The 18,176-nt window shown below is 33.2% G+C and overlaps 1 protein-coding gene across 3 annotated transcripts in view; it reads right to left on the bottom strand.

The window, feature by feature from the left end:
- Nucleotides 1–3,623: 3,623 nt before the first annotated feature.
- Nucleotides 3,624–18,176, bottom strand: part of LOC150103019 (casein kinase I-like) — a 282,371-nt gene continuing 267,818 nt past the window's right edge. For 2 of the 3 annotated variants that reach the window (XM_090398511.1, XM_090398509.1), the window contains exon 9: nucleotides 3,624–4,956. In XM_090398511.1, coding sequence (XP_090254637.1) covers nucleotides 4,927–4,956 — 30 coding nt within the window. In that variant the 3' untranslated portion in view covers nucleotides 3,624–4,926. Of the gene's footprint in view, nucleotides 4,957–17,880; nucleotides 17,921–18,176 lie in introns of all 3 variants that reach the window. The other variant, XM_090398510.1, reaches the window with a different exon arrangement.

An 18,176-nucleotide genomic window follows, 5' to 3' on the forward strand; every position in this document is an offset into this window, starting at 1 on the left:
TACCTCTGTATGAGACTGACTAACTCACCTTTAGTTAAAAGAGACCAGATAAAGGTTCCTCACATCACTGATGGGAATTGAACCCAGGTCTTTCCAACCAAAGGGCTTCTCTATACTGACTGAGCTATGGAGACCCTAATACAACCTTCCCCAAACAAATCCATAGGGAGAATTAGTCAAATTCTAGAACCCAGCATTCAACCTCTTCAACACTTTAACCTACATTACACTAGATCAGTGGGTCTTAACCTTTTTTTAGTGATCGGAACCCCTTTGAAAAATGTGTTTCTATTTTTTTATTTAGGAAATTACATCTATTACAAGATAATTTATTTATTGAAAAATAAACACATACATTTACATATGCATACAAAACATCTCAATTTTTAATGGCTATTTGAAACTGAAAAAAAATTATTTTTTCAATTTCAAAAATTGAAAAAATAATTTCAATTTTTGAAGCGAGGCTCCTTTTTTGAAAGAGCCATGTGTAAGTCATCACTTGCATTTAAGCAATTTCTGGCTTTTGTTTTTATGTGCAAAAGAGATGAAAATCCCATTTCACACAGGTACATGGTAGCAAATGGTAAAAGTGTCTGCAATGCTGCTTTTGCCAGCCGTGAATAAGGTTCTAATCATGTACACAAGAATTGTTCTAAGTCCAGTTTTTCAAATTCCATCTGAATACGTGCATTGGCTCATATTTCTATAAGATCGTCTTTTATTAAATAGCTGTCATCCATCAATTCTGGGTCAAAATTTAGAAACTTCTCTCGCACCCCAGGTTAAGAACCACTGCACTAGATCATAACCTGAAGTCTATCTTAGTCCTTTATACAATGGAACAATTTTTCCCTCCAACCATGCTGTTAATTCCCTGAAACTTTCCATCATTGAATGCAAAATGTACCCCTAAAATTGCATTACCATTGAGACAGCACTGAAATAACATGAATACAAAGTGTTAAAACACGATGATGTGCCAGGTCCCCCCCCCCCATCGTATAATTCCCCCCTTGCATTGACATATGTTTACTTCAGGCCTCATATACCTCTTGCTCATTTGCTTTTAGATCTTCCAGCTTTGTATGAAATTGCTCTCCCCAGCATGAAATAACTCAATGAATTGCTCAAAGAACTTTGGCCATATATAGTCCCATAATCATTCTTTCTGGTCTAGACATATGAAAGAACTTTCTGGAATTTTTCTTGGGCTGACAGACTAACTGCTGATCATATTTTACTTTCGTTTTCTTTATCAGACATGCCACTTTCTATCCTGGCTCTATGCTCCTTATGCAGCTGATCTCTCCATTTGCTATCTTCACAGAACACATCACACCTTTCAGTGCATCATTCTCATCCAACTATGTTTCACTTTCCCTTATATCAATAATTTTAAGACAAGTTTGCTACAAACTCCTACCTTCTATCCCTGCATTTCTGACATTCATTAAAAAACACTAATTTTTGGATTTGTAACTTGTCCAGCTTATTCTACCTCTCAGGATATGACTTCTCTCAAACTCAATCCTGTCTCTTTATCACAACCTATCCAGTTTTCCCTAGATCTAATAATGTTCCAGGACATCCTCAGTTCACAGACAACCTCAAAATATGCATACACATACATTACTAGTTCCAGTGACAGAATGATCTATCTCCCATCTTGCTTAGCTATTCTGTCATCATCTCTCACTCCTATTGGTCTCTCAATGCCACCTTCTCTTAACTGAATATCAGATCTTTGCCTCTTCTCAAAAGCCTTTAATATTCATCATCATCACATTTTCCTACTCCACTAATACTCCTATTAATTTACACCTTTTATCCAAATCCTCAATCTCTCCACTCATCTTTCCTTCTAACAAATAAATCTTATGACCTCTCATTCACTTTATCTCTAAGAACGAACCTCACCCCATTTACCCAGTTCCTCTTTTCCTTTGCCATCTTTCATGTGATCCTTTCCATTTCCATACAGCAACCATTTGTATGCTATCACAGAAGCTTGATAGAACAAACTATTCTGCAAAGTGTGACTCACACTCTTCTATTGAACAGAATTAGTGATAGCATGCTATCACTAACTCTGTTCTCCATTCTCTTTCTTCTACCTTTCACCATTCATTCCTTGTTCACTATACTTGTTGATAAAAATATATGTTCTGATATTATTAAGATATTTTCCCCTCTGGATTTGTTTTCCGTTGGATTACTTGATGCCTTATAGAAATTTAAATCCATATATTATTACTGATTTTAATTTTAATTGAATTTAATATTCACTTCTATATGTGCTCCATTGATTATGCCAAAGCATTTTGACTGTGTCAGGTGGGTGAAACCTGTGGAAAATACTAAGTAAAATGGGCATCCCAGAATACTTGACACACTTTTTAAAACAATTCCTCAAAAGGAATCAGGCTGCAGTTAAAATGGATGGAAAAATGTCTCATGGTTCAATGTCGTGAAAGACGTGAGAGAAGGATGCATACTCTCCCCTGATCTATACAATCTTTACGGAGAATACATTATGAGAAAGGCACGTAACGGGCACGTTACGTGCCTTTCTCAGTTGGTGGCAAAAAGATAAATAATCTTAAGTATACTGACGATACCATTCTTATTGTAAGCAGCAAAGAAGAAATGAAGTCCCTCATTAAAAGAGTTGAATAGGAAAGCCTGAAATATGGTGTAAGAATTAATCTTGATAAAACAAAATACATGGCCAAAGATGACAATTTTGCCCACAACACTGACTTTGAGAATGTGGATGAATTCATTTACCTTGGAGCCCTAATAAGCACCAAGAGTAGATGTCGACCAGAAATTAAAAGGAGAATTACTGTAGCGAGGTCAGCAATTGTGCAAATGCAGAAAACATGGAAAGAGAGAAACATTTCTACCACCATGAAATCAAGACTGGTCAATAGTTTGGTGTTTTAGATTTTCATTTAAGGTGCTGAATCTTGGACACTTAGCAAGAAGGATATGGACAAGACAGCTTTGAGATGTGGTGCTGGAGAAGGGATGTTTAGAGTCTCCTGGATGGACAAAAGATCTAATGAAAGTATAATCAGTCAACTAAAAATCAAGAGGCAGCTATGTGACATTGTAAATGAAAGAATTCTGATATATTTTGGTCACATTTCAAGACATGAAAATGACAACCTGGAAAAACTTATCATCCAAGGCAAAGTGGAAGGACAAAGAAAAAGAAGAAACCCAAGAACAAGATGGTTGGACCAGATTAAAAAGATCACTGGACTTACTTTGGAGTTGGCCACTGCTGCAACAAAAGATAGGAAGAAATGGAGAGACATTGTGACTAGAGTCAGAAGTCCTCAGACATGAGGAGACCGAGCAAGAAGATTACTACTGATTGCTACAACTCTGCTGCCATTGTTTAAACCTATTAAGAAACTACAGTAGCCAGTCATTACTGTTGTTCTAACTCACCAACCATATTTTTCACATTCTGTACAATCTAAATTCCTAAAAAAATTATCATCTTCAGAACATTCAAATCTAATGCCAACATATTTCTTCTCTCTGGCATATATCCACTACACTAAGCACCATTAGGGTCAAACATATTTTGATTTAAAAAGACAACCAAAAACGGAAATTACAATAATTTATTAAAAACATGGTTTATACAGTACTGCTAAACAGCTTCATATCATACAAACATACAAAAATTATTAGGATATTAAGTGCACACATGTAATTCGAAATCAGAATAAGCCTGAGAAATTAATTTCATGGATTTAGATGCTTTCACAGTTGTATAAATCTGCAGATGTCCTTTAAATAAAAATTGTATTACAGGTATTTTTCAGAACAGTAAAGAATTATATATTTTCAATAATAAAGGAAAAAATAAACTTCTGAAAAAAAAAATTATATACGTTTTTAATCCTTTACCCAAGCATGAGCAAACAAAAGTCTGTGCATGAATTATCTTCACGGCAAGGCGAATTCTATGTAGAGAATATATTTCAGAATGAACCTTTCAGATGTGTACATTGCTATGCTTTGTGGGAAGGATCAGTGCCCAGATTGGTTTTAACCTTTATTGGGATCTCCTCGATGGAAGCTAGACCCATGGATACAGTGAATGCTAAATAAATGCAGAAGTCATATTTTCTGTATACAAGCAGCAAAACAACATTATTTACTTCCTAAGAAAAAAAAAATTGCTAAAATTTTTTTTTTTAATTAAAACACCGACTACAATTTCAGCTTGCAATTTGAATTTGTACACTGTTCAAAATATTTCAGAAGGTTTTTTTCTCCACATTGATTAATAACAAGCAATAAATATACCCTATTTTTACTTAATATATAATAAAAAAAAAAAAAAAAAAAAAAAAAATATTTTACAAACTGTACAAACTTGTATAACAACGGAATTGTCAGTCTACATAATTCTCAAATAATTCTTTGAACTATAAATGTTACTTGAAACAACACGTTACAAAAGTCTAGTCTGAGGTTTAGTAAATACAAAAAGCGTAATCTGAAATTCAATAATTTTTTCTTTTTTTTTTCCCTTTTTTTTTATACAAATTTATTTTTACAATTATGCCACAAAACACTATCTCAAGTGGCTTGTAATTAGCATTTAATATACAACTACACAAAAGTGTATTAAAATGTACATTTGTTTTATAGTAAACAGAAATATGTACAAAGGTCACAGTTGTCAAATAAATGCTACACAGATCCTTAATTATCCAGCTGAAGATTAAGTTTCACCTTGATTTCGGATACAAGGAATCTTAGCCTTGGATATGCTGTTCCTGCTTGCAGTCAACAATAAAATATTTTTGCAGAAAATGATAATACCCTTTTGGTGTTATGTCACGGCATGGCAAAACCACTATTATTAAAGATTATCACTGCTACTTTATTTAACTTCTATCTATCGAAACTTCTTGGTACCATTTCCTGAAATAATTTTTATAAAGAACAGTAAGAGAAAGAGTAACAGAAATCTGTAATGTTGAGTAGTACAAATGGTTTGTACAATTCAAATATATTTCCATGCATTTCAATTAATAAAACTATAGGATTACTGTCATACTTGTCTAAAAAAATAATGATGTGTTCATAATATGAAATATAGACAGAATTCATGCATACTAATGGATTCACAGGTTATTTAAATCTAATATTCTGATGTCATATTGAGTAGTATCACCTGAAGTTCAAAATAGTATAATTAAGTACAACATTGTTGCAATACTGTATTTTTTAATAGCACTAGCAACAGTCTTCACTGGTTAATATTAAAATAATTGCAGTAAGTTTCATATGACTTCCTAATATGCAGCCTTTCCAAACTCTGCCTTGACTTCCAGAAACTGATTGTTTCATTGTCATTTGTAGTTTCAGCTATTATCTGAAAATTAATGACATCCTGATATCTAATTTCACAATACAATCCCCCCCGACACACACTGAATCAAAAGAGCCTGCCTGGTAGGCCGAGTGGTTAACATATCCGCTCTCCAGCCAAAAGGCTGTGGGTTCAAATCCTGCCGTGGCCATGAATTTTGTGATTGTCTGTGGAAATACTAGTGGTGGTAGATGCCACTGGTGTGGTTGCAGCTGGCAGATTGAGTGGTGGAGAGACAGAGATCTGGAGAGTGGGTACCCTCCCTCGATGAGTCTTTGGACTTCCTGGAGGTGTCATGTAATAATATTACTCACTGTAGACATACAATTTGCTGTGCAGATGATACAGTCAACAGACTCACTGCAAAATTCAACTCAACCTGCAACATACTTGTACTTCATATTCACAATCCTCTGGCATTGAATTTCTGCTCATCCTCTTAATATAAAAAATCAATTTCTCACCACACTCTTCTATAATAACATCCAATGGGGATGGTCTCTCATTCTTTCTCTCTACTCTCTGGATAATATTAATCTGGTAAAATCCCATCAGTCTCTATTAAGCTAGTGCACTTTATAATCCCAAAACCTATCCTCAACTAGCATTCTAGAAGTATTCCTTGTATACCCTCTCTAGAAATTCCTTATTATCATGGAAATGAGGAGATTACATGCATGAAGTCCAGGTGTTATACTGTGGTGTTTGCAATTCTTGCAATGTGACAGAGTATTGATCATCAGCAAACAACTGGATATATGCAATTGAAATCACAAAATATATCAACAAAAATGAATAGTCATGGTCCATGAAATGCAATGGTTACCTTATTTCTTGGCGCATTGCGCTCCCCCTCCTAACACATACTGATATCTAGAAGACCAAGCTATTACTGTCTCTATCAACTTTCCATATGTCAAATGCCCATGCAAGGCCAAAAATATCTAGATTCCTTAGTTTTTTATAAAATGCAAACAGATTGCTAAAACCAATCCCCTCTTTATAAACAATGCTGACCTTCACATATCAGTCAACAGAGAAAAAAATGGGAGTAACGTACAATATATCTATCAAACTAATTTAGTATTACAGTCCTAGCCAACCTTTACAATACATTAAATGTACATGTACCAAATGGTTTATAACTGCAAACCATTTTTGTAACCACTTTGTACAGCAGCTCTGTTTTACCTAAACTGAAATATTTTGGAACCCTCTCCATTAATGACTCTTAATAAATGATAAAAGCAAGGGTACAGTCGGCTCCTTTACACATTCCCTAAAAATATACAACATTAAAGCTAAAGTTCTAAAGGTTCTTTAGAACCTTTGATATCCTCCCCCCTCCCTATCTCAGGATTTAAACATCACTTTTACCAATATGCAATATTGACAGACTGCTCATTAAATAATTCAACTACATGGTGGCAGCAAAATGACTCAGCAGTGATTACTCCTTTGGATTTTTCTTGACCTATCTCCTCATACTAAACTTCTTTCCTCATCAATGGTCATCACATTCTAGCCTGCATATGATACTTATATGAATTTAGTTGTTGTCCTTACCATATATCTCTTCTATAGCAATTTTTTTCCCCTGCACTACCTGCCTAATTTCATTCATCCATACTTTATTTATCCACCAAATTCATTATTATTATATAGGTATCTTCATGAAGTCAGAAAACCCATCATGGATGATACATTCATTTACACAGTTCCTATCATACCTTCCCCTTAAGCTCATTCACCATCCTCCAAGCAAAAAACCTAGCCCCAACACCCTTAGACAACTTCAATTGGTGACTCCTTGTTCTCTTCCCTCTTTCCTGTACTGAAAAGAGTCTTCACTGTCAATCAAATAAAATACCTTTAATAACCTAAATGCTTCCATGTCTCCCCTTTTTCATCTATCAGCTAATTTTTGAAGACTACAGACAATCAATTTATTACTCATAAGGAGCATTCCACAGACCTGCCACAATCTTTGTCACTCTTCACAACTTCATCACCACAGAATCCAGATCTGTGTGCAGTAGTGCAAATGTGGTCTTATTAAGGGAACAATAACCTATCTCAACCATGTAATCTGATGTGCTGTTTTGGTTACCTTCACAATATACCCTCTAAACTTCAATTCTCTGTCCACAATCACTGCCAAGTCCCTGGCATCTTCAGTTTCCTGTAGTTAAGTTCCAGCAATAGAGTACACAGCTTCTGATCTCTTCCCAAAGTGCAGCACCTTACATATGGCCACATTAAATTGCTAGCCTTTATCTTTGCCTATACTGCTAGTTTAAGTCTTTCGGCAGGATCTCTATATCACTGCCATTTATCATTGCTTGTCCCATTTAGCATCATCAGCAAACAACTGGATATTTCTTATCAAATTATTTCCTATATTATTGAAATATAAATTAAACAACACAGGACCAAGTATTGAGCCCTGTGGTTCAGCACTGGTTACTTGCCTCCTCCCAGTTCACTATTTGATATCTGTTTATCAGCCACCCTCTAATCCAAATCACCAGATTTATATCCATACCCACCATTTGCTCCAATTTATGCAATATCACTGAGTAGCCATTATCCTTAGCTAACTCCACTATCACCTGAATATAAAAAGTAAGCAAATTACTAAGGCAAGACCTATCCTTCACAAAATCATATTGTCCCCTTGATGATGTCAAAGGACAAAATGAAGAATGATGTCATTCTTCATGGGTCTTTGGAAATTTTCATCTATAGCAATTCTTGAATTTTACCAATCTTACCATTAAACTTACTGATTTAACATTACTTATTATTACTTATTATTAGCCTTACTGGATGATGTCATGCACCACATTATTTTAATACAATAATATTAGAGAAAAGATTATTTCAGTCAAAATTTAACAATTTTTCTGAGTACATTCTCCTAAAGATTGAAGATCAGTTAATATATACTACTTGATGAAAAAATGCCTCTGTATGCCAACATGTGTGATATAAATTTAGTTAAAACCTTACATTTATGTTTTACTGCTATTTATAAATGTATGTTATTACTGCTATTGATGCATGCATGCATCAATAGCAGTAATAACATAAATTAAAGATGCCAAGAAATCATATTCTTGATTTAATCTTTTATCCAAGTGTAAAAAAACAAAGTTTGCACCTGAAGTAATTTCAGGACTAGGCAACTCGTATATAGAGGCTGATGACTTCACATCACTTGCCTTAGTATACATAATGCAAAGTACATATCCTTACAGACATGTATAAATGCTACGCATTATGGGAATGATAACTGCCCAGACCGGTTTCAACCTTTATTGAGGTCCCATCAGTGGAAGCCAGATCCTGAAGTAACGGAAAAATCATATTTCCATATATAAGTAGTGTTAAATTGTGAATGAAGATATTTATAATTAATAATACTTCATTCATAATTAACAAGACCTACCATATCATAAGCAGGATTTATTTAAATTTTTTTTTGTTAGTCTCTTGCTTATAAAATGTTATTCAGGAATTCCTTTTTAGTTTTGTTAGTTAATTTTATTTATGTAATTTTTAAATATATTATAGGCATGAAAAGCCTCTCTATTAAAGTGTCATTTATTTTATTTGCTTTATTCTTTTAATAATAATATTAGAAACTGTAATGTATGTAATTTTAATATATCCAGAAGATTCTTTGTGATATCATTTGATTGGTTGGGAAAAACAAGTTCGATATGAGCTAAACCGGTGAGAACAAGTTTTGGCAGGAAAAAGGAAGGAGTGGATATGAAAACGAAAGTAAGGAGGGAATCGAAGAGGTGAGTATAGAGAACGGTCGCTGGAGACTGGAGGGGAATTTTGACGTGCCAAAAACGGAATTTTAAGGACCAGGAATCGCTGGGCAATTTAACTTACCTTTTTCTGAGTTGGATTTTTACCAAAACTTCCTAATGCCTAAGAGTGAAATAGTGCTAGAAATAGGTTAATATGTATAAGAAAAAGAAGAAATAGGTGGATAATTTAAACCAAGTGCATAAAGGTTATATTCTCCCGAGTCCATAAATCAGTCGCGGAAATGGAAGATTCTTTTAAGTTTGTGTTACTACAAAGTAAAAGTCAGCAAGGACTTTAAAAATTGTTGTTGTGATGAAGCTATATTCTGGTAAGATTACCTATACTATACTTAGTGAGAAGTAACAAAAATTAATTCCGCCGAAAATAAATTGTTCCTGGTTGTTGCATTCAGCGAGTCAAGATTTAATGTGTGATGTGCTAAGACTTTTCCACCCTCTTCAAGTGACAAGTGCTATTTTATTGAATTAAATGTTCATTTACTCAACTAGAATATTGAGAAGCATATTTGTTGTAATTTAGGAATCTCGAACTTACAAGAACTAATTTTGATTAACTGAGCTTAGAGAATTACAAATAAATGTCTGAAGGTTTATGAGTTGTGAATTCTGAATATCTTGAACTGATTTGATATTTAAATGTTTTGAAATATAACCTTGATCAGAGTAAAGTTATGATAGAAGTCCTTTGTAGCAAGAAGGATAAAATCTGTTAAATATAATCTTTAATTATAAAGTTTGAGCTCAGCTGAGTGGTATACTAGAATCTTAATGAGAGTTTTGTATTCCTTTAATTGTAATGTCCCTGTTGGAATGCTGTTTTATGATGTATTTATGTGACACTGCATTAAATAATTTTGTTTGAATTGAATCTTGTATTTGCCTGATTGTTTCATTGCACTGCTTATTAAAATAATACGAATCTCAGCAGGAACCCTATGTAATAAACATAAAAACCTCGGCCTAAAATCAGCTTATAACCTAGTACAGTTGAATATGAAGTGGCGCAGTATAATATAAATTTTCTTCATATTCGATTGATATATCAGCCTACAACCAATTAAATACTAACGAGAGAGAGTTATAAGACAATAAAACATGATTGAGAAGAAATTGCGATCTAACAGTAGCCTGAGTCTGGCTCCCACTGATGAGACCTCAATAAACGTAGAAACTGGTGAGGGTAGTAACCCTGCCCATAAGGCATAGTATTATACATGTCCATAAGGATATGTGCTTTGCATTATGGGATACTAAGGCAAGTAATGTGAAGTCATCAGCCTCTATACACGGGTTGCCCAGTCCTGAAATTACTTCATGCGCAAACTTTGTTTGCTTACACATGGATAAAGGATTAAACCAAGAATATAATTTCTTGGAATCTTTAATTTATGGTATAATTCCTCTGGTATCAGTGGAAAAACTTCCACCAGCAGTAATAACAGTTTCTTTGCAGTCATCATCATCATCAGTGCCAACATTTCTATATAGTACATAAAAATTTTGCTCTCATTTCTTGCAAAATCCATCAGCCCTGTTGTAATATTTCTTTTGTGATATCGTTGCTATTTTTAATAGCTCGCTTAATTTTAAAAAAAAGGCATTATCTCAGAAATGATTTTGAATATTCTTAATATTCTTGGGATCAAAATATGAAAATGAAGATTACAATGTTTTAATATCTTTCATTAAAATAATGAATACTTTCCATTGTTACATTACACATTACTTACTATTATAATAATGGAATTAACTCACGTAAATTATTCTTTATTCGTAGAATTTTCGCCTGAGGGTAGTGACCCTGCCCATAAGGCATAGTATTATACATGTCCATAAGGATGTGCACTTTGCATTATGGGATACTAAGGCAAGTAAGGCCTGTACTGATGATACCCAGGCATCATCAGTACAGGTACAAAGGCTAATGAAACAATAACTGTTATATTCACAAAGCGCCACCTAAGTACCTAAGGTTAAATTTCCTAAATTTATTTTTAAAAAAAATTTTTTTTCCCCCTTTAATATATATATATGTGTATACAATTACAAGTTAGGAAAGATTTGCTAATTTATAGAGTACTATCTCCCACAAGGGAGAAAGACGTAGACAATCGGATCTGTTTAGGTTAGGGAGTGAAGTAACGTTTCACGTGGTTTCTTTGTAAAGCCGTTCCATTAGGAACAGACTTTTGTGAATGACTTTTGTCTTGTTCCACTGAACTCTGTCTGGTGTTGATGACATGCTCTGCAAGTCCAGACTGTTCAGACTTTGTGAATATAACAGTTATTGTTTAATTAGCCTTTGTACCTCTACTGATGATGCCTGTAATACTCAGGCGAAAATTCTACGAATAAAGCATAATTTATGTGAGTTAATTCCATTATTATGATAGTAAGTAATATATCTACTCGCGGTATTTCCTTACTGAAACTTAGTTACATTACATACATATAATTATACATTTTGCTATATATGTGTATATATATATATATATAGATATATGTTTATATTTGGATATGACTGTATGTTATTTGAACCAATTTCCCCAGGAATATTTTTGAGATCCAGTCCATTTTTCTTTAAATTGTATTTCAATGCTTCAGTTTCTAAGACTACATTTGTTGCTACCAGAAGGACATGTCCAAAATTTCTTTTGTAATTTCTGATAATTCAAAAATTACCTAATAAAGCTGGGTTGTTTTGGATGAAACTTTAAAAAAAAAAAATGAAAAAGTGTATCGTGTTTATTTTTTTTTTTTATTTTTTATTTATTTTTTTTTTTTGAGAAAAAAATTACTCATTCATCTGAAGATTAGGATGATAAGGCAACAGCAACAATATAATTAAGATTACCAGCAAAAAATTTTCAATTTGTACATGAAAATAACAGAATACTGTGAAGTTGATGGAATGGCCTGATTAACGTCAGGCGTATACTCTGCATTCTGATTTATCTTTAAATATTGATGATGTTGATGTAGAAGCTTGTGGTGTAGATATTTTTGTAGAATCCAATAACTGCATTTCTTCAAGTTGTGCAGAATCAACCTGCATCAACAATGATGGGGAAAGACTGGTTGATCGACATTAACAAATGAAGTCATCATGTGACTATGAAATGGCTTGTGAAAATATATCTGTTAATTTTTGACATTATTGTCATTTGGCTTGTGACAATTTTTTTTTTCCCTTTTTTAACTCCTAACTACCATGCACTTCTGTTTGACACTTTTCTGAGAATCTTATTATATACCAAGGACCAAATTGTATTCATATTGGCTTAAACCATAAATACATAAATGAAACAAGCAGTGACAGCAGAGTGATAAAAAAAACAGTGAAAAGGCATGCAATCAGAAATACGTATCCATACTTTAAGTAGAAAAAGCCACTAAAAGCCTGAAATGTCAAAAGGCACCAGGAGTAGATGATATTCAACAAGATATGCCAACCTGGTTGACCAAGTGGTGAGCACATCTGCTCTCCAACCTTTGGCTGCAGGTTCGAATCCCGCCGTGAGCATGGATGTTTGCGATTGTCTGTGGAAATAACAGTGGTGGTGGGCAGTAGATGCCATTTGTGCAGTTGTGATTAGTTGTAGTTGGTGGAGTAGGTGCCCTCCCTCGATGAGTCTTTGGACGCCATGGAGGTATCACGTAATAATAATAATAATAATAATAATATGATCAAGTACGGAGGTATAAAAGTCTTGCAGTGGCTGCACTGCATAGTTCAGGAGGCCTGGACAGTGGGATAAATTCCAGATGACTGGAGTAGAGCTCTCAGACTACCCATATACAAAATGGGAAATAAAATTGAATGTAAGTGCTTCACTACTAAGTGTTCCTGTTAAGATTTATGCAAGTATACTTGAGAAATGGTTGAGAAGGATTGTGGAAGGGAAGCTTGGTGAAGAACAAGCTGACAGGTCAAACAGAGAGTGAAAATCAAAGTAAAAATCAGGATCAGATTTTCACATGACGACGGATAGTTGAAAAATCATGGGAATTTAACAAACATCTATATTTAAGTTTTGTAAACCTGCAAAAGGCCAAGAGAAAACCTATTAAAAACACTACTGTTATATGGTGTCAACGGGGAAGTGTATCAAGCAATACTTAATCTTTAATTGAGTTGTAAGTCAGCATTAGAATTGAAGTACAGGAAGATAGTTTGACATTAAATCTGGTGTCAGACAAGGATATACATTATCCCCTCTGTTATTGATTATCTATATGGATCACATTATGAAGGAAATGATATTAAACCTGATATAAAAATTGGAGATGTTAATCTCAGCTCTTTACTTTATGCAGATGATGTTATACTTTTAAATATTCAGTACAAGTCTGCAAGATTCTGTACTAAATTGAAAAACTATAATAAATTTGGTATGAAAATAGGCAGAAACAATGAAAATATCAAATGCATCATGAATGGAGAACCTACAGAACAAGTAAAACATTTCAGCTACCTAGGCATTGTTGATTCTGTTGTCTATTAAATACGCTAATAGACAACAGAATCAACAAAGCTGGTATGGTAAGAAGTCAACTGAATTGCCAGCAAAGGTTTCGATTGGTAGAGCCTCTGCTACTAATGGCTCGCAAAAAGTTAAGCAAGTCTGAGCGCGGTTAGTAGTTGGCACACTCTCCCTCGATGAGTCTTTGGACTCCATGGAGGTGTCACATAATAATAATAATATGGAATAAGAGAGAAATTAGTCAAAATACTAAATTAGCTGTATACAAGACAGTGTTCAAAGCAATTTTAGCTTATGGAGAGAGCTGGGTTAGAAATAAACACTTGACCAAAGACTAGAGACTGCAGATATGAGTCCCAAGAAAGATTAGCGACATGAACAGATGACATCAGTGGCAATATCATATTAAAAACAAGGATATTAGGAAAGAACTCGACATTTTTTCATCCAGGAATGTGTTAGCAGAGTTAATCTCGTGAGGGGGGGTGGGTATGGTTACTTAAACAGAATGAGAAAAAAAGATTAGCAAGACAAGTGTTCTCTATCAGGTTGACAGGAAAAAGACCCAGAGGAAGACCAAGATATAGGTGGACTGATACTGTAAAAATTGCCTTAAAAGACAGAAATATAAGGTCTGATAATGGTGGAGTCTTGATGGATAACAGGTTTATTTGGAGGAAAACCTGTTGGATGGGAAGTTAGTAATTATATAAGTTCTTCATGTAGCACTATTATAATATCCTGTACACCCCTTGAGGGTACATGTCAGGAATTTGATAATTATTATTATATAACATAAAAACTGAATGACAGACTATTACTATTATTAAAAAACAGAGCTGAACAGCTGATATGCAGTTTTACAACAGAGAATATCAGAATCCTGAGTAGTGGAAATATGATATTACACTAATTTGCTATGAACTGCTACCAAACATGTTTTTTTATATTCATGTGTGCAGTACCGTAATGAGGGCGTGGCAGAAGAGGCGCCCGCCACGGGCGCAACTAGGTTTGGGGCGTAAAACATAAAAAATAAAAGTTCGCTATTTTATACTGTATTTTTAAATTTCGGCAATACACTGCTTTAGACACACAAATTCTGCAATATAGCAGAATTCTGCTACATTCGGTAACACCGGTAAGTTCCAATTCGTCTCGAGTTAGATGGCAACGACAGCACCTAATATCATGACTTGAATCACTTGAACATAACATTTCTTTGCAATTGTTCTCATTTTTGTCTGCGACGGAACAATTTACTTGTTCCATCGCACCATTAACTATTAATGAATGTATTTTCCAATTTTATAATTTTGTAGAATTTTGTATCTCCAAATTCCCATCTAATCCTAAACATTTGCATAGATAATCTAATACATTCTTCCGTTATCCTCCTAATGTGTCTATCTGCCCATCCCAAGTTTATTACCTTCCATATTATAATTTTAATCCCTTTATTACCTCCTTCGATATCATTCCATCTACCTGAATCCATCGTTTCCTGACCCACTCACAAAAATTATTCGCCAGCCCTTATTTACACCCATCAAACCCAGGATCCAATAAAAATCACCATCTTTCCACCCTCAATATTTCCATTCATCTCTACTTTTTGTAGATAAGAGAATTTCAAAAATCGTGTAATTATTATTAGTCTTGTTGTCATTCATAAGATCAGTTGTGTTGTAGCTGTGTCGTAATTATTGTTAGATATTTTCGCTATTTTGTGGAACAAAGCATACTTGAAAAGATAGATAATTTTGTTTATATACAACACATTGGCATACTGAGTAAGTACTATAAATAATTATATTAATAAAAACATCAATTTAAATTAAAAAACACTTCTAGGGTAATATGCCACCAAAAAATCTTCCGGTGCACAGTTTAAAAAAATAAGAGAACAGAAGATTGAAAATATAACTCCAATTGATATTTTTATTAAAAAATCATCTACACCTCTAGTTCATTCAAGCTTAACAACTGAATTAAATCTGCCTTCTACAAGTAGTCATGTGAAATTGAAACAGAAGAGAAATGTACAATCGAACATCAAAACCAAGAAATCGAGAAGCAATGTAATAATGACAATTATATGGTAAAATTAAAAAATATTAATAATGCAAAAATAATATATTTTAATGATCCCACAACATGGCACATAACCAATAGTAACATACAAATATTTGTTTGACATGGACCCAAGTTGTGTGATAATATAAGTGTTTATCTTGATACAGAAAATAGGCATTTTGATAAAAAATGGTTTGTAAAAACCATGTCAAACGGAGAACAAGTACTCAGAAATTGGTTAATATATTGCAAGCGAAAAGATGCACTGTTCTGTTTGCCATGTATTCTTTTTGGAAAAAATCAGAATGTATGGACAACTGCAGAGTTTCGAGACTGGCAGAGATTTGAATCCTATATTACCACGTCATGAAAATTCATTATATCATAAAAAAAAATTACGTCGAATGGAAAAAAAACTTTCGAATCAAAAACTAAGAAAGGTGGTTTTATAGACGATCGATTACAATAAGCAATTTTAAAAGAAAAAGAAAAATGGAGGCATATTTTAAAAGTTATTTTGGATGCCATTCTGCACTGCATAAAAAAATGATGATGCTTTCAGAGGAACTTGTGAAAAAATTGGTCATCCCGAATGTGGAAAATTTTTGAATACGATAGACTTAATTAGTCATTATGATCCTATTATTGCACAACATATTGAAAGTCATAAGAAAAATCAAGTTAATTATTTCTCTCCTATAATACAAAATGATATAATTAATATAGTTGCTTCTAATTAGACAGCATATTATTTCAAATATTCAAAAAACAAAATATTTTTCTATTTTATTTGATAGCACACCTGACACTTCTCACCAGGAACAGGTAACTCAAATTTTGCGCTATGTTAACATTGATCCTAACACGAAGAAACCTTCATAGATTTGGTCCTAACAATGGACACATTTTTCATGTGTCCATTGTTAGGACACATGAAAAAAATGGCGAATGACATCAAAAAAACGTTAATATCAGACGAATTAAATATTAGAAATATAAAGACAGTCATATGATAATAGAGCGAATATGGCAGGTAAATACAAGAGGGGTACAAGCAAGGATATTACGTTTAAACAATATGGCGAGGTTTGTTCCATGCACTGCTCACAGCCTTAATTTAATAAGCATTCATGATGCACAAACATCTCAAATGAAATCATGTTTTGGAGCAATTCAACAATTTAACTTTTTTGTAAATTCTACTAGTAGATGGGATCTTTTAAAAGAAAAATTATCTGTTCGTCTTAAAAATTTAAGTGACACGAGGTGGTCCGCGAAAGCTAACGAGGTAAAAGCCTTACGAAATCAAATGCCTTTAATAATACAACTTCTTAATGAAATGTGTGATGGACAAAGACAAGTGCAGTAGACTGTAACAAATGTTCGAATGTTGCTAAAATTATTAACAAAATTTAATTTTGTTGTACTATTAATATTTTGGGATATAATATTAAGAAAGATAAATAAAGTAAATTTACTTTTACAAGAAAAAAAACCACAGTCGAAAATGATAAAAGCTCTAAAAAAATGAAATTCAACAGTATACCGAAATGAATTTTTCGATTTGCTTCACAATTCGGCAAAAAGTTTAGCCGAAACAATAAATATTGAAACTTACATTCCAGAAAAGAGACAGTGCAAAATAAAAAATATGCCAGGTGAGAAAGCTACTGATGATTTGTTTGCCATGAATGAAACTGCATTAATAAAAAAAGAAATGTGTGAAGTTTTAGATCTAATACTCATACAACTCAATGATAGATTTACTGCTTTACAAGAGGTCGCAAACGACTTCAGTTTTTTTTTTTACTTTAAAAAATTATGCAGCTAGATGATCTCAGATGACGTAGATGCTCCAGAATTTGTATGTGAAATTGAGAGTTTCAAATATCAAGTGGAAGTTTTTGAAAATTTAGGCGATGTGGACGCTTTTCAAAAAAATTACGAACTCTCATTACAAAACACGTATCCAAAGCTAGACATAGCATTAAGGATTTTCATAACAATGCCTGTAACAACAGCTTCCTGCGAATGTTCGTTTAGCAAATTGAAAATTGTAAAATCTTACCTTCGTTCTTCTATTGGACAAGAGCGATTGACAAACATGTCTATAATATCAATTGAAAAAGATATTGCAAAAACATTAAATTATGACTATATAATAGATGTGTTTGCAAATGAAAAAGCTAGAAAAAGTTCTTTATAAAATATGCTGAACTTATTTATGTTTTTATTATATTATTTTATATCATACCTATATCATGTATTTCTTTAATTTATTTGTCATTGAATATGAATAAAAATTTGTTCTTATTTAATAGATTATTTATTTATGACAAATACATAATTGGATTTACAGGCAAC

Source organism: Typopeltis vanoorti, chromosome 9 (assembly GCF_054136105.1).
Source record: "Typopeltis vanoorti isolate ZY-2024b chromosome 9, IOZ_Tvanoo_1.0, whole genome shotgun sequence".
Lineage (NCBI taxonomy): Eukaryota > Metazoa > Arthropoda > Arachnida > Uropygi > Thelyphonidae > Typopeltis > Typopeltis vanoorti.